The sequence below is a fragment of the Prionailurus viverrinus genome, chromosome E3 (assembly GCF_022837055.1).
Source record: "Prionailurus viverrinus isolate Anna chromosome E3, UM_Priviv_1.0, whole genome shotgun sequence".
NCBI classification, from domain to species: domain Eukaryota; kingdom Metazoa; phylum Chordata; class Mammalia; order Carnivora; family Felidae; genus Prionailurus; species Prionailurus viverrinus.
This window is the reverse complement of record NC_062576.1, coordinates 2,089,536-2,113,111: the sequence shown is the minus strand read 5'-3', so window position 1 is coordinate 2,113,111 and position 23,576 is coordinate 2,089,536. Positions and strand designations below refer to the sequence as shown.

General features: G+C 58.0%; 3 protein-coding genes across 7 annotated transcripts in view; 2 read left to right on the top strand and 1 right to left on the bottom strand.

Moving 5' to 3' along the window:
- Positions 1-304: 304 nt before the first annotated feature.
- NUDT1 (nudix hydrolase 1) lies at positions 305-9,688 on the bottom strand. The gene is made up of 4 exons (XM_047839022.1): positions 9,512-9,688; positions 7,774-7,941; positions 1,226-1,371; positions 305-990 (listed from the first exon to the last, which is right to left on the bottom strand). The coding sequence occupies exons 2-4, from the start codon at positions 7,923-7,925 to the stop codon at positions 818-820; spliced, it is 471 nt and encodes a 156-aa protein (XP_047694978.1). The 5' UTR covers positions 7,926-7,941; positions 9,512-9,688; the 3' UTR covers positions 305-817.
- MRM2 (mitochondrial rRNA methyltransferase 2) lies at positions 9,526-15,253 on the top strand. 2 transcript variants are annotated; one of them, XM_047839020.1, is made up of 3 exons: positions 9,526-9,680; positions 11,165-11,454; positions 14,122-15,253. In XM_047839020.1, exons 1-3 carry the CDS (start codon positions 9,673-9,675, stop codon positions 14,562-14,564), a joined length of 741 nt encoding a protein of 246 aa, XP_047694976.1. In that variant the 5' UTR covers positions 9,526-9,672; the 3' UTR covers positions 14,565-15,253. The 2 variants fall into 2 exon arrangements, with proteins under 2 accessions (XP_047694976.1, XP_047694977.1); XM_047839021.1 differs by lacking the exon at positions 9,526-9,680 and adding an exon at positions 9,702-9,943.
- A 1,342-nt stretch (positions 15,254-16,595) lies between these two features.
- MAD1L1 (mitotic arrest deficient 1 like 1) overlaps positions 16,596-23,576 on the top strand; it is a 320,354-nt gene continuing 313,373 nt past the window's right edge. For 3 of the 4 annotated variants that reach the window (XM_047837850.1, XM_047837848.1, XM_047837847.1), the window contains exons 1-3: positions 16,596-16,670; positions 18,777-18,939; positions 22,213-22,353. In XM_047837850.1, the coding sequence (XP_047693806.1) occupies positions 18,790-18,939; positions 22,213-22,353 (291 nt within the window). In that variant the 5' untranslated portion in view covers positions 16,596-16,670; positions 18,777-18,789. The remainder of the gene's footprint in view (positions 16,671-18,776; positions 18,940-22,212; positions 22,354-23,576) is intronic. The other variant, XM_047837849.1, reaches the window with a different exon arrangement.

The window sequence follows — 23,576 nt, the reverse complement described above, 5'->3', positions numbered from 1 at the left end:
CGGGGACAGAGCCTGATCCCGACTCTGCAAGGCCGGAATGGAGCCCGGCCCCGGTGTGTGCCTTCGCCAGGTCCCTCCAGCCTGGGCCCAGCTTGCTCGCAGCATCAGATCCGGGCATGTGCGGGACTCTGCACAGGTTGAGGTTGGCTGGTTTTGTCGGGATTCGAGACCCTTCTCTTCGTGATGCAGTTCTGTGTATGGAGCACTTTACAAGGCTGTAGGCATCAATTACTACGCCAATAAACTGGAATCGTTCACACACGGTTTGCATTCTGAGAGCTTTATCAATAAACACACGAACAACTGTGATCAAACCCCTTTATAAAACTTGGGTGAAGTGGGTTCTCCGTATAAGTGAGTGCTGCCTCCCTCCTTCCTGGTGGTCAGAAGTCTGGACAGGAACAGCCAGTCCCTTGGGGTGAGGGAGGTGACAGCCTCTGATGCATCAGACCAGGGTTTCAGGCCTGGGCCTCGCCTGTTTGGTTTGTCCTTGAAGGAGGGGCGGGGGGCAAGGACGCCACACCCTCTAACCCACTCTATGGTCCTGACAAGACGGTGGCGCCTGGCCCCCCCTCCAGGCCCAGTGTGCGGGCCATAGGCAGCCGGCAGGCAGGCAGCTTCCTGAGGACGGGCTTGGGCTGGTGTGCGCGGGGCCCCGTGAAGAATGTGAAAAGGTAAGAGAGCTTTCTTCTCTCCGCCTCACCCCACTCGTAACCCCCCCACCCCGCCTCGGGGCTCCGAGAGCAGGTGAACAGATGGACGGCACTGCGGGTTCACAGCGGATTCGGTGGCCTGCGGGGCCAGCGTGGTTCTGCGTCTACACCTCGTCCACCTCGCGGAGCGTGTAGTCCAGGATGGTGTTGGGGCCCTGGAACTTGAAATACCCGTGGAATTTCTTGTTCTGAAGCAGGAGGGGAAACCAGTAGCTGTCATCCGGCCACATGTCATCAAAGGGGATCCGGTCCAGCTGGAACCACCGGGGCCGCATTTCTGTGGTGGTGCAAAGGGGGACACGGTGTTCAGCCGGGGGCTAAACTGACTTTTGGTGAGAAACTGCCAGGCGGTGTCGTGTGAGGAGCTCGACAGGCTCCTAGTTCAACCCTCGGGCCGTGTCCCGGTGTCACTCCGCGCAAGAGGGAGGAGGAACGAGGCTGACGCGAGGGGCTGGCGCAGCGCCTGCCCCGGGAGACGGAGGGAAGGGAGAAGGGGAGGCCCCGAGACTCACCGTCGCTCTCCGCGGGCGTCCCCTGGACACTGTCTGTGCGGAAGATGTGCACGTCCATCAGTTCCGGCTCGCCCACGAACTCGAACACGATCCGGCCCACCTTGTGGAGTGTGTCCGCGGTCAGACCGCACTCCTCCCGCAGCTCCCTGCAGGCAGAGCGGGCGACGGTCACAGCAAGGCGCCGGGCAGGGGCACGCCCGCCTGTGGGCCAAGGGAGCCACAGACGCAGGCGCCTGGGCCCGCGTGAGCAGTTCCCCACCTGGCAGGAACTTGGTTATCTGGGGGCCTGTTCATCGAAGCCGAGTCTGTTCAGAGTCTGGTTCAGGGCGCACAGGCTGACCGGTGTGACACCTTGCGAGCCACGGCGCAGCCCAGGCCCGGCCGGGCTCAGCTGTTCGGGGGTCGCGGGCGAGCTGGGAACCTCCCACCCGGTCCTTCAGCTCCAGCTCTCTCCCGGGGTGGGGGGGGGGGGGGTTGCTGGGGGGGGGGGGGGGCAGCAGCCACATGAGTACTGCTTTGTGGGCTGTGGGAACCCGGGCCCTGAACCGGGAGCCACCCTTCCTCACACGCGTGCTCGGAGGGCACAGGAGCAGACCGCTGTACACGGCCTCCTTGGCGAGGGCCTGCCTCGAACGTCTGTTCCACCTAGGAGACGCCCCCAACCCTCCGGCCGGCTTCCCTGCAGCCGCCCGGGGGTGGGGGGGAGGTGGGGGGAACAGGAGCCTGGGGCCCGTCTGGCTGCGTCGTCTCCTCCTGGGGACCCCCTCCCCAGCCGAGCACTGTGCCCGGCCACCAGCAGAACCCGACGCCGCTTCTGTTTCAAAGTATTCACTGCTCAAGTGTCATGTTCGCCGCGGACAACCTGGCAGACCCTGGGCGGACGCGTCAGCAGAGAGAACCCTCACGGCCGCCTCAGTGTGTTTCTTCCGGGCCTTCTCCTTCACACACCCGTTTACACGACTGCAGACGCGTCACGCGCTCGAACCCGCGCTTCCCACGCAAGGCCGGCGTGGCGCCCCGCCCCTCGAGGAGTTCCAGCAGTTTCCCAGCCGGTGTGGGTGGCGGAGTAAGAACTGCTGTCCCTGCGTCCAGCGCGAGACCCCGTGGTGGGCGTCTCCGCCTGCACGCCCCATACCTCTCCTGTTTGGCCCTGGCCAACGGCTCCGCCCCCCCCCCCCCCCAGCCCCCCACTTCTGGTTCCCTCGGCGTCTTCTGGAAGCACTGTGCTCCGGACCCCGGGGAACCCCTGGCTGCTCGCTGCAGTGGCCAGGGAACTCGGTCTTTTGCTCCCTTAGAGCCTGGCTTCCCTACTGCTCTGTATGTATTAGTTTCTGTAAGCGTTCTCGTTACGCCTGACCGTTTACAGTTGTAAGTAGGGACAGGTTTTTTTGGCTTTGCGCTCCAAGTTGTGTTAGGAACACGATAGGTAAGTACCTCCCGTGCCTGTACGAAGCCAGGGAAACCACTTTGCTCGTTAAACACACACACGCTGGGTCCAAACGGTCTGATGTGAGCAGACGCCTTCCTCAGCGGGAAGTCCACCCTGAGCTCCCGGTAAGGTCTGCAGGGGAATCACGCCCATTTGCTGCCGCTGTGGACGAGGTCGACTGAGGCTCTGAAAGCTGGAATTTGTTCAGGGACGTGCTTAAAATTAGACTTGACCTAAAAAAATGAATGTCTTCACTTGGGGGGTGCAGGTGGCTCCCCAGCTAAAGGCTCTGGCATCTGCCGGGCCTCCCCCACTGCTCTGGCAGCAGGCCGGTGGGTCTGGGTTTTAAAAACTTCACCTGGTGGTTGATGTTTTGACTAGTTTTGGTTCGTCTTCCCTGAATACACAGCGGTGCACCAAGTATCGATAACCTCACTTCACGGGCTGAGGTAATTAGCGGGGACGACAGCCTCGGTTTTGCTAAAGTGTCGGATCGTGTGTGTGACACTCAGCTCCCCAGATGGCAGAGAGCAGGATGAGGAACGCGTTACACAAGACAGCAGCGGCCGAGCGTCTGGGTGGGCGCAGGGGCCCCGCGGTCCTGGGGCTCGGCTTCGGCCGCTGCTCCTCTGGGGCGCTCTGAACACCGTGCCCTGGGGCCTTGCTGGGGTCCAGAGATGGGACGCTGCACCCGCCTACGGCCCAAACCTGACTCTGAGGGCCCCCAGACCCCCAGGTGCCCTTCGTGCGGCACTGGGGACAGCGCGACAGGAAACGGAGGTCAGGCCATGTCATATCTGCCCTGTGATTACGACAGGGGACTGCAGCACAGTGGAAAACATGGTCTCTTCGGTAATGCTGTGTCAGCTGGATGTCTTGACGGATGAGTCTCGACCCTCTGCCCTACATCTTATCCCAAACTCCATTCCAGATGAAGATCTAACACTCCTGAACGTTCCAGAAGAAAAACTTAGGAGAAGGTCTCCAGCCTGGGATAGGCAAAGATTGCACTACTTCTTTGCCTATAGAAGAACTTCTACTCATAGAAACGTCATCACGAATGAAAAGACAAGCCCCAGGGAGGACACAGTAGCAGACTGGGCGTGGCCGAGGGGGATCCGCGAACTCCAGGACACTGCAGCCCACTGGGCCTGAGGACCGAACAGCAAAGAGAACAAAGATGGGACAACACAGAACAGAATGTCGGGTGTGGGACAGCCAGGAAAGGTGTGGCCCACGTGCGACGGGAACACCGGCAGGAGAACAGCAGTGACTCCGGTAGTCACTGGGAATTTCCCCAAACTGATGTCAGATGCCGAACCACAGATCCCGGGAGCTCCGAGGACTCCAAGCGAGACAGACACCATAAAACTACCTGCAGGCACGTTTCTTTCAGAGTGTAATAAATCAAAGAAAAGGAAAAGATCTTAAAGCCAGAGGACAAAAGCACTTGGCCACAGAGGAACCAGGATGAGAGTCAAATCTGACTCCCCAGAAACCGAGCGAGCAGAGAGGGAGGGAGCGAAATACTTAGTGTTGACAGAACACACACCAACCTAGGATTCTGTACTTTACTTCCCATCAAGAGGAAGGGGAAATAAAGATTTTCTCAAACAATAATTGAGGGGCCCCACTACCAGCCTCCTAACAAACACGAGCGCGAGGTCTTTGGAGAAAAGGGCAATGGCGGAACCTTGGATCTGCACGAAGAAAGCGAGAGGACTGAAGGAGTGAGCCAAGGCAAGATAAAACCATTCTGGTTTTTATGCTCGATCAGTTGAGTGGGTAAGGGTTTGTTTGAGGTTATTGGCGACGACGTGTCCGCGTTGGTGTGCCCCATGTGTGCGTGCACGTGTGTAAGGTGAACAGTGAGCACCCAGGGTTGGGTGTTGGAATCAGGATTGTTGTCAAGAGGCCCTCAGACCACCCATGGGGCGGGGGGCAGTGTTATCTGAAAGTGCACTTGGATCGTGTGCAAATGCGTATTGCAAACTTTGAGGTATGCACTAAACATTAAAGAAGTTTAGCTGACCTTCTAAAAAGGGGAGAAAATGGAATCCTTTCAGTGCCCAATTAAAACCGCAGAATGGAGAAAAGGGGTGGAAGACAAAGCCAGGAACAGAGGACAAGGGTGACAAACAGAAAACCACCGAATCTGGTGGATATTAACCCATCTGTGTACCAGCCACCGCTTGGAACGTCAGCCGTCCACGGGCTCCGGCGAAAGAAAGATCGTCAGAGTGGATCTGAAGACAAGACCAGCCGGTGCTGTCCGCACGGAGCCCACGTTGCACAGAAAGATTAAAAGCACAAAGTATACAATGATAAAGACGAAAAAACGCAGATTGAAAGTAAACGGAGAGAAACACACCAGGCTAACACTGGTCAAAGGAAGAAAGGAATATCTGTACGGGTTTTAGAGCTGACTTCAAAGCAGCAAGTTCGGCAGGAATAAAGGGGATTCCGTCCTGCGGGAGGGACCACTTCTCCTCTATAGGATGCTTAATACGTATACACCTGATGATAGTCAAGCTACGGGAGGCAAAAATGAATGGCACCGCACGGAGAAGTGGATGGATCCACCGTCCTGGCTGGACACTTCAAGCAGAAAATCAATAAAGACGTCAAATGTATAAGGAACTGCAAATCTCTCAGACAGGCAGCCCTGTTTAAAAACAAGGGCAAAAGACCTGAGTGGGGGGCAGACACCAGAGGGCGCACCCGTGTGGCCGCGCTTACGTGATGCTTTAGAACAGGCCGAGTCCTCAGCCGTGAGGAGGCCAGCGTGCAGGCGGCCCTTTCCATGTCTTGGGCCACGTGCTGGCCACACGATGGGCCCATCCCTTAAACGTCCCCTGGTGAAGACGGGTGCACGTGGACTTCGGGACAAGTGTGTGCGACGTCTCCAGCCCTGGGCTCACGGAGACTTTGCGGGGGGTCAGCCAGGTGAGGAGCCAGGAAGAGTGGGGTGGGCGACAGCTGGGAGGGTGAGGGGCAGCGGCTGGAGCAGCGTGAAGCTGGGCCACGAGGGGGCTCCACGGGTGAAACCGGAGGTTCGGTTTAACAGCACTGGGTGCTATTACAGGGACTTCACGGGGCGCCTGGGAGGCTCAGTTGGTGGATTTTGGCTCAGGTCACGATGTCACGGTTGTGGGTTCGAGCCCCGAGTCTGGCTCTGTGTGGAGCGTGGAGCCTGCTTGGGATTCTCTCTCTCCCTGTGCCCTTCCCCCGCTTGCGCTCTCTCTAAAGTTAAGTAAAAGGAAACAAATAAATAAAGGGACTTCACACATGAATGAGAGAGACCCTGACCCGGTTTTGGGAAGGTTGCCCGGGGGCTGAATGGAGAATGGACCCAGGGGGACAAGGGCAGAGCAGGGAGGCCAGGTAGGAGGCAGAGCACCTGTCCAGGTGGGGAGGGGTGGTCTGGACGTGGCGGCAGAGGGAGGCAGACCCAGATGGGTGCTAGTTGTATCCGGGGGATAGAGGCCACATGCTTCCCATCCTGAGGAAGCTCGTTTCCTGCCCGACCTCCAGCCTGCTCTGTGGGAAGGCAGCCGTCACACTCAGTACTGAGGCTCTGGGGTGACTGCTGGTTTCTCATGGGTGTGTCTCATTCAGGAAATGCTAACAGCGAGAGGACGAAAAGGAAAGGTCCTAAGAAATTGGGGGCCTGGAGGCTCCTGACCACCAGGACGGCAGGGGGCTGAAGGGAAGCCCCCCGCGGTCCCGCCACACACCTCTGCACAGCCCCGCCTTCTGGCCCTTGTTGCTTCTTCGGATGCCTCGTTCCTGCCTTCCACCTGCTCGGACCAGACCGGACACCAAGTCCTTTGGGAGTTCTCCTTTGTGCCCAGTCATCTGCCCTCACTCTTTATTCTGGATGCCCCGCACCGCTGGGTGCCCGCTAGACCCGCTCTCTGCACACGTCCCTGTGAGCCCGGCAGCCGGACTAGATCGGAGCCCCGAAGGGGGGCGGTTGGGACCTGTTCCCTGTGTCCTGACACTGAGCTCGACTTAGGTCGGGGGGGGGGGGGGGGCGCTGGCTTCCACCTGTTTCTGTCCACGTTCCACGGGTAGCGAGGCTCAGGGGACCCGAGTCTCAGCAGACCGGCCTGTGCCCCCGCCGTGTGCTGTCGGGGCAGCCTGGCCACGCTGCCTAGCGCTTGCCCAAACAAATGACCACAGGCAGCAGCACGCCGGGTCCCATGCCTAGGAGGGGGAGGTGCACGCCAGGGACATCACACCCGCGGCCGTTCACACCCAGGACTTGGCCCAGTCGTGCACCATGAAGTCAACTTGGTGGACTGTGACCAGCAATTAAAAAAACCCAAAGGATAGGAGCTATGTTAGCGGGACTACGTGAGCGCGTACTTTCGTGTGGTAAGAGCATTGTTGTATCAGAACGTAAACATCTCTTATGTGGGTTGTGATGTTTAAAACACTCCAAACTTGAGAACCATCGGGCTGCGGAGCCTGCAGCTGACTTCCTTTCCAGAAGCCTCATTAGTATGCATGTGGGGATCTGGTCTCTTCCCCGGGGAAAGCGGCCTTAATTAAGGTTGCTGACTTCCTTCAGAATGCCATCAGTAGTAGCGAAGGCCTGTGGAGCGCTTTGTGATGTTTGCACACACAGTCTCATTTGTTCCACATGTGGGGACAAGGAAGGGCAAGGGGACCGATGTCGGAGAGCTGTGTGATCTCAGACAAGCCGTCAACCGCTCTGGGCTCTGGTTCCTGCCCGCGTGAGGCAGGCTGTGCCGAGGACTAACGGAGACTGTGTGTGAACAAGCTCAGACGGCAGAGCTGGTCATCGGCTCCCTGAACGCACGAGGAAAGCAAACGACTGACCAGCCGGAAGTCGCCACGCCACAGCGGCTTCCCAAATGTGTCCTGAAAGCCCCTCCCGCGCTCCCAGCAACAGCTCACGTGCCCTGGGCACTCCCCACTGGTCCAAATCCTGTATGGTTACATCCTCAATCTCCACACTCCCGAGAGGCAGGAAGGGTCATCGTTATTCCCATTTTTGGGATGAAGAAACTGAGACCCGAGAGCTCCATAAGGAGCTGTAGGCTGTCACCCTTGGGAGCTGGTTCTGTGGTCAGGCCCACCCCTCCCTCACCTCTTGGCCCCGTCCTCGATGCTCTCTCCTCCTTGAACTTTGCCTCCGAAGCCATTCCACCGGCCGGCCCCAAAGCCTCGTTTCTTCATGCCCAGGAGAACTCGCGGAGGCTGCAGCACCAGCACCAATGTGTAGAGCCTGGAGGCGCCCATGGTCCCCCGGGGATCCCTTGAGGAAGGCAAGAAGGCTGGGTCAGCTTGACCTGGGTGCACGCGGAGTGTGGATGAGGCCAGGGGCCCGGTGAGATGGGAATGTGCTGTGGAAGGCAGGGGGGAATCTGCCTGGTGGTAACCTCCCAGCCCTGCCACGAGAGGCTCGCCTCCTGCCAGATGGAAACCGAACAAACGAGCTTCCAGAGTAGAAAGAGGCCTGGCCCTCCGAATCCAGCGGCACCCGTGTCCAGGCCTTGGGATTGCCAGGGCTGATGGAGCAGGTTAGGAAAGGGCCATGTCGACCCTTCCCCCTCCTCAGCACAGGGCTGTTTTTGCCCCTGTGTCCAGCCCGTGGACAGTCCACCCCCTGTGGCCCCAACACAACCAGGCGGGTTAGCCGATGGTTCTCGGGTCAGGCTTTTGGCCTTGGCCTTTTCATCAGTGGGGCCTTCTTCTGGCCTGCTGGGATATGCCTTCCACACTTCACCGCAGAGCTATAGAGTCCCGAGGAGCTCCTGGCTCCTGGCAGAGAGCCCGCCCAGCGAGGGCTGGCTGGTCCTCCCTCCTGCGACAGTTCATAATCCGCTCACAACTGTTGCTGCTCTGGGCTCTGGCACTGGAGCCACAAGGGCCCCTCCCGCTCAAACGGGTGTGCGTGGTCCAGAGGAAAACTCCAAGGGTGATGCCTGGGTTGCTGCTGGACACATGGAGGAGGACCAGGACCCTCTGTGCATCCATCCCTGTCCCAGCCTGGGGCCACCGTTCACAAGTCTCTTACCCTGGGGACCACACCGGATGAGAAGCAGGATCCAGGAGCAGGGATCCTCGTGGGAAGCCACAATGTCTGAGAAAAGGGAGCTACAGCTGGGTCCTGGTTTTGGGGGTAGGTCTGGCCAAAGTGGGTCTCTGTGGCCGAGCCTACCTGTCTGCCTGTGTCCTCTGTCGTGATGCTGACTGGTTCATGCCCAGAGCCCTGGTTTCCTGAGTGACTTGTGGTGGTGAGGCAGACACCAGGAGTGTCAGCTATCACTTATTAAGCACTGGCTGCATACCTCTTTTAAAAAATCATTCTGTTTAGTAGACCCAAGAACTTTGTGAGCTAAGACTTGCTTTCTCCATTTTCAGATCAAGAAACTGCAGCTCGAAGAGGCTCAGTCTGACCCAAGGTCAAACTTGGGGAAGACCCCAATCTGGGTCTAACGGGCTTTTGAAGTTCAGTTGTCCCCTGGGTCCTGGAGCAAGCGGCTTGGGACCACAATTAGAGAGTCCTCAGAGGGCCTCTCCGAACGTCAGCGGCTGGGAGGCTGCAACAGGCCCGGGCATGTGGTCTCCGAGTCAAGTGGTCGGTACACCGAGGTCCCTCACCAGGGTTTTGAAAGATCCTATCCACAGAACACCAGGCTCAGGCCCTGGTTCCGGATCCCTCTCCTCCGACCTCTGCTCACCTGGAGCCCCCACCCCCTGGTCCGGCACCCCTCTCTCCCCGCCCCGGCTCCCCCCCACCAACCCCGTCCCTGGTCCAACCCCGCCCCCGCTCTCAGGACCCGGGCTCCGCTCCCCGGCCCCCTCCCCTCTCCCCTGCTCACCTGACCCGGGTTCCGCTCCCGGGCTCCCCGGTCCCTGTCCTCAGACCCGGGATCGCGCGCGCTTTCTGAACAAGGGAGCCACGGAAGCCGGAGGGGCGTGGCCTCGGGCCGGAAGCGAGGCCGGCACTTCCGGCGCGGGGGACAGGAGCGGATCGGCGCCCATGGCTCGGTGAGTGGGGCTGTGAGCTAGGTGCCGGGCGAGGTCGTGCGCTCAGTCGGCGTTTATGGGGGCGCCTGCTGCATGCGTGCGGGAGGAGGAGGGGCCGGGGGCGCGTCCCAGGTTCGTCCGCGGGGAAGGGGCGCAGAGACGCGGTCATTCCCGGCGAAGCGCCTAGGAGAGGACTTCCGGCCCGAAGTCAGTAGTCCGGACGGCTTCCGAGGAGCGGCGGGCGGGCGGAGAGCGTGGAGGGCTACGGAGAGCGTAGGGCGCAGGTGAAGGGGTGCTGCAGCTGGAGGGCGCAGGGGAGGGGCGCTGCGGGGGCAGCCTGACTGCTGTGGCTCGGCACTGGAGAGGCACCAATGGCCCGTGTGGCCGAACTCTAGGTGTGGGCCGGCGCTGGAGGACAGGGCCTGTGTGACCCCGTTTCCGACCTTCCCCCAACCGGCCCCGTTGGTTCTGGTGCCCAGGATGGCTCTGTGCTCCTTCCGAGAGACCCCGGGGGGCTTTGCGAAGGCAGCCATCACCGAGTTACTGTGTCCGGATCTTGACTGCACGCTTGGGTTGTTGAAGGGCCTTTGGCCGTGCGCCCTGGTGAAGATGTCCGGGTCTTCCCTTGAGGAACACGGATGCAGAACTTTGTAGGGTTGTTCTGAGAGTTGAGTGAGGGGGGTGCGGAGAGCTCCCGGCCCGCGGCAAACCGTTCAGACCCTGACTTTGCCAAAGAGACTTGGAATTCGTTCTTCAGGCTGAGTGTAGTTGTTAGGAGATGGGCCTGGCGGCCCTGTGTTGGCCGCCGTGCCGAGGCGTCGAGGAAGGCGGGGTCTGTCCCCGGGGGGGGGGGGGGGGCTTCTCCCAGTCCCGCAGAGCCCGGGGACAAGTTGTCCCGGGTAAGAAAGAAGATTGCTTTGTCAACATCATCAGGCCTGTTAAGCAGAACCGGAAAAGCTTTGAGTTTTCCTTCTGAAGAAAATTTTCCCGAAGGCCCCACGCTTCTTCGCCAGAAGGAGTTCGCCTGCCGTGTTCGTGCACTTGGGCCGCCGCAGGCCAGGCGTAGACCACACAAACGCAGGCGGAGGCCGTAGACCCGGATCACGGTGCTGCAGGGCCCTTTTCTCGTGGGGCCTCTCTCCTCGACCTGCACACGGCTGCCTTCTGCCCGTGGCCTCACGTGGTCTTTCCCCGCGCACCTGTGTCCCAACTGTCTCTGATGAAGACGCCAGTCGGGTCGGGTTGGGGCCCGCCTGTATAGCCTCATTTGTAGTTACCTCTTTAAAGACCACTTCTGTTTTGAGGTTTCTGGGGTTAGCACTTCAACACACCCCTTTGGGGAGGGACTCAGTGCAGGCCATTACACCCGTTTTCTGGCCGCGTCGCCTTGTCAAGTTTCCTCCCCGTTTGGGCCTCCGGGCCCTTCTCTAAAAACACGTGGGTTGAACCAGGGACCCCGCCTATCTGTGTGATGTGCACCTGTGTGCTCCCTTTTTCTTTCTCAGGTCCTTGAAGCTGGTACGTGCGTCCCTTCAGCGGCAAAGGTTTCACACCGCTGGGAGCCACTACAAGGGTCGGACCGCTGCTGAGCACCTGTGGCTGACACGTCATTTGAGGGACCCGTTTGTGAAGGCAGCGAAGGTGGAGAGTTACCGGTGCCGAAGTGCCTTCAAGCTTTTGGAGGTGAACGAGAGGCACCAGATCCTGCGGCCCGGCCTCCGGGTCTTAGACTGTGGGGCGGCTCCCGGGGCGTGGAGCCAGGTGGCCGTGCAGAGGGTCAACGCTGCGGGCGCAGGTAGGGCCTCTGGCCACCCCCGAGTGTGCGGGCGCGGGCCAGTTGCCCTCCACCAGGGGAGGTGGCCAAGCCGCTTTGTGATGACACATTCTTCGGAGTGGCTGGTGTAGGGGCTGATGAGGAAAACGGGACGCTGATGTGTTGACAGCGGGAGACCGGGTGGAAAGCTACGACGGAGACTAAAAGTGCCTCACGTCACCACGTCCGTGTGTGCGTGAATGTGTCGGAGAGCCCCCTCCCCGAACTTGTTTTTGCACACGTGACTACACGTGTATGTTTTCTTTTTCAAAAACGATAGTAACTCACATTCTTCTTACTGATTTGGAGCCTTAATGGAGGGCTTCTTCCCCCCCCCCCCCCACTCACTGATCTATTGACATTTTCCCATGCCTGCACGGCACAGTCAACCCCAGAGTTTTCCAGGTCCTGGTCTTTGAAGCCCTGGGTCTCCTGGAGGCCCTGCTGGGGGCTGCTCAAGGTTCTCCCCTCTGGCTCAACCTGAGGGACTCAGCTTTTACCTATTTTATATTTTAGGATTTTGTAAAAAAAAAAAAAAAAAAAAAAAGAATGTTTCTATGTTAATAAGGTTCCCCTGCTCAGTCAGGAGAGACCAATACCCTCAGTGTGGAAAGCCCTGGCGTCCTTGTAAACGCTCGTGTAGACCGCCATATGATGATGTCCCGTGCTGTTGAGCCAGCCTCCTGCTGGGCTCCGGTGTTGCCCTCGGGGCCTTTGTTAGCTGCACAAGCTGAGCCTAGCGTGGTGAGCATCCCTACCCTTTGTGTTTCCTGCCGTAAAGTCGGAAGGGACCAGAATCGCTGGCGTTACATGACATATGTGCCGGCTCACGGAAATCTCAGACACCTGGGGTGCGGACCTTGTGCCCATTTTCCTAGTGAAGAATGAGGTTCGGAGGAGTTTGGCGGGCTTCTGAATGCACGGGCTGGGAGTGCTGTTCCCTGGGTTCAGGACAAAGAACCAGCCCCGTTACTGGGTGTGGGATGCCTCCAGGGGCCCTAGAACAGGTTACAATTTTTTTTTTTAACTCAATAAATATCACCTAAGTGAAGGGATTTGTGTCCGAGACCTCTGTTCCTTTTCCTACCACTGAGCCTGCCCACAGACCTAACAACAGATTTTATTTTTATTTTTTATCTTACGTTTATTTATTTAGTTAGAGATAAGACGTTGTGGTTCCTTGTAATTTATTTAAAAGTGCATCTTTTTTTTTTTTTATGTCAAATTTGTTGTCAAATTGGTTTCCGTACAACACCCAGTGCTCATCCCAAAAGGTGCCCTCCTCGATACCCATCACCCACCCTCCCCTCCTTCCCACCCCCATCTACCCTCAGTTTGTTCTCAGTTTTTAAGAGTCTCTTATGCTTTGGGTCTCTCCCTCTCTAACCTCTGTTTTTTTTTCCCTTCCCCTCCCTCATGGACTTCTGTTAAGTTTCCCAAGATCCACATAAGAGTGAAAACATACGCTATCTGACTTTCTCCGTATGACTTATTTCACTTAGCATAACACTCTCCAGTTTCATCCACGTTGCCACGAAAGGCCATATTTCATTCTTTCTCATTGCCACGTAGTGTTCCATTGTGTATATAAACCACAATTTCTGTATCCATTCGTCACTAACAACGGATTTTAATGGCTCCTGTCCCTGTATAACTGCTCCTCAGGGGAAGGAGGAGCACGGCCAGGTTTGACTCGTAGGAAGCAGCGGCCGAAGCAAAGGCTGTGGATAGAATGTCCGGTTTCTTTTCCCGCCAGAAGGTGTACAGATGCACCCAAAGTATTTGCCTCTAGTGGCCCCTTCCCGAGGTTATGACGCCTGGGATGCTAACGGGAGTCAGGTACGTGCCGTGAGGTGTGAGATGGCCTACTTTCCAGGGCTGAACATGAGAGTTTTCTCCTTTGAAAAATGCACTCTTCAAAATGGTTGGACTTGCAGTCCTTAGCTAGAAGTAAGACCCACGTTCCACCGCCGTGGGACAGCCTCTTTGCTACGCGGTCTGCACTAGCAGATCTGTGACGGCACCCTCCCCTCATGCCCTGGGGACTGGGGAGAAGGGCTCTCCTCAGCGTGGGGTGGGGACGCAGAGAGGGGCCGGGGACAGCAGTCGTGCTGGCCCGAGGCCCTGTTCCAGGTGAGACGATGGCCTCTACTGCCCAGCTGGTACCACTCACACCTGGTCGAGGGATCGGTTCCTGTACCTTGTCTTCCCCACTTCTCGGCTTGCTTCTAGTAGTTTCTGCATCAAAAGAAATTGGATTAAGCTAACGGAAGTGCTGAGTTAATCCGGAGGTGCTGTATGCACTCACGTATCATTGGTTCAGTTTGTCAGAAAGCCCACTCGGAGATCACCCTTTCACAGAGAGCTGGCCTCTGGAAGGGAGGTGAAGCCAGAGTTGGGGTCAGGTGCCTGCCCCGGGACAGGCACTTCTCTTCTCTGGGCCTCAGTTAGCTTCCTTGTGTGGACAGTGGGGACTGTCACCCCTGCCATGTGTGTGTTTGGGATGGATACAAGTGGGGAAAGGCCCGTGTCCACCTCTTGGCGTGTTCGCTCCTTACGTTGGTCCTGACTTTTTACTTTTATTTTTCTATTTGTATTTCTGAGGGAAGATTCAGGCTGTAAATAAATAACATACTCTGTCTTCCTTAGATCCCGGTGCTCCTGTGGGCTTTGTGCTTGGGGTAGACCTTCTCCACATATTCCCCCTGGAGGGGGCAACTTTTCTGTCCCCCGCTGACGTGACTGACCCCAGAACCGTCCAGAGAGTCCGAGAGCTGCTTCCTGGCGGGAGAGCAGATGTCATTCTGAGTGACATGGCACCCAATGCCACAGGGATCCGGAGCCTGGATCACGACAGGCTCATTAGCCTGTGCTCGTCCCTTCTGGACGTGGCTCCAGATGTTCTGCACCCCGGCGGAACGTTCCTCTGCAAAACGTGGGCTGGAAGTCAAAGCCTTGGGTTACAGAAGAGACTGGCCGCGCAGTTCCAGAACACCAGGACTGTGAAGCCTAGAGCCAGCAGGAAGGAATCTTCAGAGGTGTACCTCTTGGCCACACAGTACCGAAGAGCGAAGGGGCCTGTGGAGGACTGAGGGCTGCCTCTGCCATTTGTGGTCCTCGTTCACTGCAAGTGTGGTCTGAGCTCTTTCCTGGAGTGTGGCTGGAGTGGTCAGAGCTTGATCCGGGACGTGGCTGGCAGGACGAGGGTGGGACCTTTCTTTGAAACACAGTGTATTCACTGGTCACGATATATGATAAAAACTAGTCCCTAAGTGACCTTAGGTGCGGAGGAAGGATGAAAAGACAGTGGGAAGGAGAAACCTTGATGTAACACTGGACTCAACTGGCTGTTCGCTTGTAACAGAGTTTCCACCATTGCTCCCAGAAGGCACCACCCAGGCTGTGGTTATACAGTGTAGCGAATGCGAATGCAAGTCTGAAATTTCCACCTGGGGGTTAATTTCCATCTCTCTGGTGAATGGTGTGGAAATTAATACTTTCAAGCAACCAGAAGGTGGGGGGGAGGGGTAGTTAGGGAAGACATTTCATGTGAATTTTGCAGGGGGTGCTGTGCTTGTTTTGTTGCTGGAGATCCGCCTTGCTGTAATACTCCACGCCCCTAAGACTGGAATTGCCAAAGCAAGCAGCCACGTGGAGTGCTGGATTTCCTTTTACTCTCTTCCAGGAACTTGATGCAGCTTTATAAAACAATGTAGATTGTGTTTATTTAAGGGATTTCCATGCTTTGAAGTTTGTTTCTATAAAAATTGTTTTTTTCAAAGCTACTTGTCATTAAAAAAAAGGGGGGGGGGCGCCTGGGTGGCTCAGTCGGTTAAAGCATCCAACTTCAGCTCAGGTCAGATCTCCCGGTTCTTTTTTTTAAAAAAAAATTTTTTTTCAACGTTTATTTATTTTTGGGACAGAGAGAGACAGAGCATGAACGGGGGAGGGGCAGAGAGAGAGGGAGACACAGAATCGGAAACAGGCTCCAGGCTCTGAGCCATCAGCCCAGAGCCTGACGTGGGGCTCGAACTCCCGGACGGTGAAGATCTCCCGGTTCTTAAGTTCCAGCCGGGGGTTGGGCTCTGTGCTGACAGCTCAGAGCCTGGATCCTGCTTGGGATTCCGTGTCTCTCTCTCTTTCTGCCCCTCCCCTCGCTCATGCTCTGTCTGTCTGTCTGTCTGTCTCTCTCTCTCTCAAAAATAAACATTTAAGAAAAAAAGCCATTTCCTGCAGGGGTGCTCATCCCTTAATAAGAGTGTATGGACTATAACCCTGATTAAATCCCGAGGGTGGAGCTGAGGGAGAGCCTGGGTAGATAGGGAACCCCACAATCTCCATCAGTCCCCCAGGGTGCAGTCCAGTGCTCTGAAGTGGGCTGCAGGCTTGGTTTAACCTTTTTTCATTTTACTTTTGGTTGTAGTCAATTAGGGCGGGAAAATCCCCCCACTTCCTCAGGGCTCCTCTCCACCCCATTTCTTGCGCGGGGTGCTGATCCGGGGATGGGGCGGGACGGGGGAAGAGGTGCCGACCCTTGGAGCACTGGGCAGATCAGAGGTGGGGGAGGTGCAGACCCTAGGGGGCGTGGTGTAGACGCTGGGTACGATGCAGACCCTCCCGAGCGCGGTGCAGACCCTTGGGCGCTCGGTCCCGGGTGGGGTGGGAGCCTGGAGGACGAGGTTCAGGAGGGAGCGAGACCTGTGTTACTGGACGATGATCGCTGGCTATGGGAGCTCACAGGGCGCTGGGAGGGTAGCCTAGAAGCAGAGTATTTTGCCTTTCCAGTGGACCCTGTGGAAACTAAAAACATATTCAAGCTAATACCGTAACGAAATTTTGGGAGTTGTCAGAGCCAGCAAGTTTGTCCCGAAGAGGCCACCGTTGGGCCTTGCTATTCCACACAATACGGTGCGAGGCCACCGCCACAGCGGAGGCCCGTCCCGCGCGGGAAGGCTGGCACCCCGACAGTCCCGCGGGCCGGCCTTTGGTGCGAGTCCTGCCAGGGCGGTGTCAAGGGAGCGGACCGCTCCGAGGAGCAGGCGGAGGTCCCCGGCCCCGCTGGTGCTCGGACTCAGGGATTTACGGCCGGCCCTGCTCAGGTCTCGCGAGAGCGCGGCGGCACTTCTCGCGATACGCGGGCGCGGGCGCAGAGGAGGGAGATCTGAGCGGCGGCCGCGGCGAGCGGCGGGCTAGCTGAGGTGAGCGGCGGGGCGTCAGGGTCCCGGGTGGACTTCGGGCGGGGTCGAGGAGCCAGGTTGGGCGCGGGTGGCGCCCCCTCTCCCTGCCCACTGGTCTCCTCCCTCCTGCCCTCCTCTCGCGCTCGGTCTTCGGAGCCCGGCCGGGGTGCTACCCGAAGCCGGGGTCTAGGGAGCGGGGGGCCGGGGTGCGAGCCGGAAGCGGGGGCCTCGGAGAGGGGTCGGCGTCGTCGGAGCCGGGGTCCTGGGAACGGGGATCGGGGTGAGAGCGGGGCCGAGGTCCTGGGAGCTGGCGTCCCCGGTGCCGGGATGCGAGCCGGGATCGGGGTCCTCGGAGCCGGGGTCCTCGGAGCTGGGGCTCGGGTGCGAGTCGGGACCTGGGTCCTCGGAGCCGAGATGCTGGGAGCGGGAGCCGGGGTCTTAGGAGCTGGGGCTGAGGTGCGAACCCGGGCCGGGGTCGGGACGGGGGTCCCTGGCGGTGGCGTCTAGGGGCGGGGCTTACCCCCACCCAGAGTCTGGCTGGGAAGCTGCGCCGACCCGCGTGCTGTCACCCGCGCCTCTTCTAGCGGAGCGCGCTGCAGCCCCTCAAGGCCCCGGAGGCCAGGGCGGGCGGGGGGCGACGCACGTGTGCCTGGAGTTTGCGCGGAAGGTCCCCCCGGGCGGTGTCCTGGCCTAGAAGGGCAGCTGACAGGCGGCGCACAACCTGGGGGGTGTGGAGTCTGTGGGATAAAGGGGATGGAGTGGAGGCTGCTACCTGATCGCGTGCCTCGTGTAGTGGCCCAGTTACAGGCAGTTGACAACGCGTGTGTTCCCTTGGTTCCAGTGCATCCCAGGCATCTGTTCTTGCACGGGACCTACCGGCTCAGTTTCTCATGGGGGGATGGAGAGGATGGCCCCGGGCTGACCTTGGCAGACCTAAGGGTTTGCTTCCAGAGAAGAGCTCAGCTGTCTGCCGCCACTGTCAGCACTGAGCACTTGCCCTGTTCTTGCATTCCCCTTTTCCTTCCCAGTGCGATTGAGAGTTGGCAAGGACAGCCGTGTTGTCTGGGGGAGGACACATGGCCTGCAGAGGAGAAGGGCCCTGTGTGCAGAGGGCCAAGGTTCTCGTACAGGAAACTCACAACCAAACTAGATTTCTCAGTCTCTTCCACTGGGGTGTTGGTGGGGAGGCGTTTTCAGTCTGGTACCTGGGGGAAGTCCCTGCGAGCCAGCCTGTTTCCCGAAGGGGACACGGTGTGCACCTGTAGCAGTCCACACCTGTGCCCGCTGGTGGATGGGTGGGCGGGCGGGCCGCGTGAAGCCACAGTCCCTTGCGCTTGGGAATGCCTTGGTCTTGTTCACACGTTGGCTTGTGGAGCACAAACTGGACCTGAGAGCCAGGCGGGCCTGGGATCCGGTCCATTCTGTAGCTTCTGAAGCCTCGCTTTCTCACGTCTCACACGTGTGCAAACACCTAGTTCGCCCGTTGTGAAGTCTGAGGTGTCCTGTGAGAAGTTACAGGCCGAGTGAGGATCTGGCATGACTCACCCCTGCCTTCTGGAAACTTAGGACAGGCACCGTAATCCTCACGGCAGCTTTGCAAAGAGGCTTTCCTGGTCCTCAGTTTACAGATGAGGAAACCGAGGCTCGAGAAGGCTCAGTACTCAGTGTCACGTACGTTTCTTTTTGGTTGAAACTAGCAATGCCTATTAAGGTCATCGTTAGCGGTGATTACGGTTAGCGTCGCTGGGGTCGCCAGCCCTCGCCACTGCGGCCTGCTTTGTTCCTTGTTCCCAGAGGCTGGGTGTTTTGTGTTCACAGGGCCATGTGCCCTGGGACTGCTGGGCATCTTTTTCTGGGAGCCGTCTGTCCATCGCTGGTGTGCAGGTCAGCACCGTGACAGCGGCTCAGCGGCGTGGTCTTCAGATGCCTCTGTTTGTTTTCTGGTCAAGTGGCAGTGTGGGCTCCCGCTTGGCCCTGGAAATGTGGTTATGGGCTGAGGAGTGCTGTGAGCACTGTGAGCGTCAGGAGGGCGGGGCTGCCCAGAGGGCCCCCCCCCCCCCCCCAGGCGCTGGTGCAGCTAATGGTGCCTGCAGACGCTCACCGTGGGCCCTCCCCGTCTTCCTGCAGAAGCCAAGTGGCCATGGACGACCTGGGGGAGAACACCACGGTGCTGTCCACCCTGAGGTCTTTGAACAACTTCATTTCTCAGCGGGTGGAGGCAGGATCTGGACTGGACGCTCCCACCTCCGCCCAGGGCTCTCTGCAGATGCAGTACCAGGAGAGCATGCAGGTGAGCACCCCTGGCGGGAGGGGCTCCGCGGGAGGGGCTCCGGGGCTCCAGGTGGGAAGACACACGCCTTAGGTGGGGCCTGTGCCGGGGAGCACCCGGGTCCCCCGGTCCCCGGGTCGGGAAGGGTCTCCAAGAAAGAGAAAGATTGGGTATGCCCTGGTCTCAGACCACTGTAGGGGGTGGGTGGGGGGGGCGTTTGCAGATCTTGGCTTCACTCTGCCGTGATGTGGCTTTTACAGTTTTGCGATAAAAACAGTCCTATTTCCTTTATTTCACTTCCTTGGCAACACTGACCGTGCACCGTGATAAAGGGGTCAGGTCTTCTGGAGGACTTGAGGTTCCACAGAGTTGTGGGGTCAGTCTCATGGGGGCAGGGATCACTGGGCCCTCCCAAGCAGGGGGTGGCGTCTGCGCCTGGGCCTGGCCCCCGCCCCTCTGCACTGCCGATGTCCAGCAGCTCCCCTGTGCTGTGCGGCCTGAGCCATCCCAGGGAAACGGCCCCTGATGGAGCCCGGGAGCCCCAGGGAGGCCCAGGCAGCATCTGGTCAAACACATGCTGGTGTGTTTGTGTGCATTCGTTTGCTGAGTAATTGAATGATTTCTGTTTGTTTGTGGGCTGAGTTGCTGCTCGCTGCCATTTTTTGGCAAGGACTGTTTTTTATTTTGAAATTGAATCTTTTAGATTTGTTTTTGGCATTAAAGCATTTTTTGGAAACGCTAGTGGCAATTGTGCTTTTTTTTGTTTGTTTGAGTTGCTCACTGGCAAAATAAGAAGTTAGCAGCTTTGGTCTACAAAAGCGTTACAATTTTGTTGATGCAAATGTCTGGCAACTTTTGGCCCAACCTGTCGGAACTATAGAATCTAGAAATTCAGAGGCCAGCCTTTCAGTAAGCTAGTGCTGTGGAGGGCTTCCTCAGTCTGCGGGACCCCGTAGGCGGGTGCCAGAGAGGGCTGGTTAGAGTGTTGCGGCCGTAGGCTGCCAGGGCCCTGACCTGGTCCTGAGCTGGCCCGGGACATCCGTCAGTGGTTTTGTGCCCTACCAAGCTGCCCCCTGATGGCAGATGAGGGAACTGAGAACCTACAGGTCTGGGGGGAGCCTGGAAATCAGTGCTTTGTCTACCATTCCGGGCCCCCTGCCCTTTTTTTTTTTTTTATTTAAACTTTTTTTTCAACGTTTATTTATTTTTGAGACAGAGAGAGACAGAGCATGAACGGGGGAGGGACACAGAGAGAGGGAGACACAGAATTGGAAGCAGGCTCCAGGCTCTGAGCCATCAGCCCAGAGCCCGACGCGGGGCTCGAACTCACGGACCGCGAGATAGTGACCCGAGCTGAAGTCGGACGCCCAACCGACTGAGCCACCCAGGCGCCCCCCTGCCCTTTTTTTAAGTCTCTTGTTTCCGTGGGAAAGTGTTTACAGTCGCTCTGCTACATGTCAGTGTTGGTTTCGACATAAACGTGTTTCAGTTACTTTCCTTCACATGCAGTCGCGGTCGATGTTTCAGGAAGATGTGTCCATGGGTCTGTTTCTCTGGGACTCCTGGTCCCTGTGCAGTGGTGCCCACGGGAGCTGGGAGCCCTAGCTGCAGGCACAGAGTGAGGCTGGGAAGGCCAGTGAGTCTGACGGAAGGTGCACTTCAGAACTCCCCCACTTGAACGGGTGCGGGTGGAAGTGAGAGAAAGTGTCAGAGGAGTGAAGTGTGGACTTGAGCCCCCAGAGACGGTGGGTGGGGGGGTGGGTAGAGAAGATACCTTTCCCCTGGCCTGGGATTTCTCATCCGTGGTTCGGCTGACGATTTGAGGTGGGTGGTTCTTTGTTCTGCAGGACAGGCTTTTGCCTTGTGCGGTGTTGAGCGACATCCCTGGCCTCTGCCCGTGGGATGCCGGTAGCGAACACGTACTGCTTGCCCGTCTTTTGACGGTCGACAGCGTCTCCAGACGTTGCCAAGCATCCCTGGTGGAACTGAGAACCACTCGCCGTAACGCTTCAATGTGCACATGAATACCTGATATGTTTAAGAGGAAGATTCTGATTTGGCATCTGTGGGGCGCAGCCTGAGATTCTGCGTTTCTTTCTCGTGCTCTGGAGCTGCGGTGCTACCAGGCATTCTTGGAGTCGTCAGGCTCTAGTCCATGTGAGCCAGAGACCCTGACAGTCAGTGGGTCTGTGAAACTGACGTGTCCTCCGAGGCCCTTCAAGGCTTGACCTCACCTTTGTGTGCCTACCCTCTGTGGTGGGTGTACTTGTAAGACGGCTCCCGAATGCCCGGCCCCAGGTGGGCCACACTTTCTCCCACTTAAACACTGGGTATTGTGGCGGCAGGATTTTGCCAACAGAATTAAGAACTTCAGTCAGTTGACCTTATGATGGTGGGCCTGACTTACTCAGATGAGCCTTTTAAACCTAGGTCACTAGATCAGATCGAGAAGTCAGAGACAGAGCAGGAGAGGGATTCCACATATGGGGGATTCTCCTTTGTTGGCTTTGGAGGTGGACAGGGGCCACGTGGCAGGGAATGTGGGTGGTCTCCAGGGGCTGACAGCAGCCCAGGGCTGATAGCAAGGAAACGGGACCTCGGTCCTCCAGCCATGTGAGTATGGAAGAGGATCTCATGGTCCAGATGAGATTGGAGCGTGGCCACTGCGTGTTGATTTTAGCCTGTGAGAGCCTGATCACACGACCTGGCCTTCTGCCCACAGAGCCTGACGGCGGCTAACGTGGGGTTTTAGCTGCTAAGTTTGTTGTAAGTTGCTGCACAGCAATAGGAAACTAATATGCTCTTTTCTCTAAAACAAGCATGTACACCGCCTTATTAAAACATATCATTCTTGGGCACCTGGGGGGCTCAGTCGGTTGAACATCCGACTTCGGTTCAGGTCATGATCTCACGGTCCGTGGGTTCCAGCCCCGCGACGGGCTCTGTGCTGACAGCTTGGAGCGTGGAGCCTGCTTTGGGTTCTGTCTCCCTCTCTCTGTGCCCCTCCCCTGCTCACGCTCTCTCTCTCTCTCTCTTTCTCTCCCTCAAAAAGAAATAAATACTAAAAGAAATTGAAAAAAAAATAGGTCCTTCTCTTCCTGTTACTGTCTCCTCTCTGTTTACTGCCTCTGTGTACCTGTTTTCCAACAAAAGACCGGGCATCCGTCCTTCTCCCCCAAGGCTGAGTACGGGCCCCGTTGGGAGCAGGTGTCAGTGTGTGAGTGTCAGACGAGCCCCCCAGCTGTTCGGCGCGGCTGCTGAGGGTTCTCTCTCCCTCGGGTGTGACCTGCTCAGCTGGAGGAACGAGCCGAGCGGATCCGCTCCAAGTCCCAGGTCGTCCAGGTGGAGCGGGAGAAGACGCAGATGGAGCTGAGCCACAAGAGAGCGCGAGTGGAGCTGGAGCGGGCGGCCAGCACCAGCGCCAGGCGCTACGAGGTGGGTGCGAGCTGGCGGGCCTGGCCGTCAGAAGCCACGAGGTGCGTGCGGGCAGCCGGGCCCGGCGTAGGGCATTGTGCACGGTGCCTGCTGGGCCGTCGCGCAGGTGACCCTCCTGGTTGGGAGCCAAGGTGCTCTCCCTCCTGAGGCCACAGAGTGACCGTGCTCGATGTCCTTGAGGGGGCAGCGCACGGGGGAGGACTGCCTGCCGTCTGCCTGGAGAGGTGCCGGTGGGCGTTCCTCTCTGCGGGGCTGCCTGTTCTCCCCACCCCTCCCAAGAATTGGGGTGTAAATCCAGCAGAAATACCAGGTGCCACCGGGCGACAGGCTTGGAAAGTCACTGGGTTGCATGGAGGTCTCAGGTCCAGGCTGGACCAGTCTTGCTCACGTGGTTACAGGGCCCAGAGCAAAGACCTCCAGGGGCGCCTGGGTGGCTGATTCGGTTAAGCGCCGACTTCGGCTCGGGTCATGATCTCACGGTTCGTGGGTTCGGGCCCCGCGTCGGGCTCTGTGCTGACAGTTCGGAGCCTGGAGCCTGCTTCAGATTCTCTGTCTCCCTCTCTCTCTGCCCCCCGCTCGCACTCTGTGTGTGTGTGTCTCTCTCTCTCTAAAAGATAAATTAAAAATGAAAAGAAAAAAAAAAAAGACCTCCAGCCTGGGGGTACTTCCTGTTGTCCCTGGCTTACCCAGGGCAGGCTGGGAAAGCGTGTTACCTAGAGAAGGTGCTAGTTTTTACTTAGGGCATAAATCCCTTGCTTCCTTAGCTTTGATCAACAGCACTTCACCAGGGTTTTTTAATAAGTGCTGATGATTTGTGGAAATGCTGCCAGACTCCAGCAAAGCATTGGACCGGAAAGTCTCTGACCTGCCTACGCTTTCCCAGGGGTGGATGTCTGGCCCTGTTCTTGCCTTACGTAGCATATCTGCATGCTTTCCTAGTCCTGTAAAAATAGCTGATGTCTTCGAGGGCGTGATGCTAATTTGATGTGTTCGACCTGGTACGCAGGCTTCTGGCCACGGTGTGCCGTGTGGGCCCAGTAGCCCGGAAACATGGGCTGCGAGTGGGTGCCGTGGCCTTGGCATTGTCCTGGTGCCGCTCTGAGGGGGTCTCTCTCTTAACGTGTGGTGTTAGCTGCTGTTCAGGGTCGTCCTGGGAGGGACAGGGGAAGGCCGTGGTAACGAAGTGCCTTATTAGGGGTGTGGAGGTGGCACCAGGGGCCACG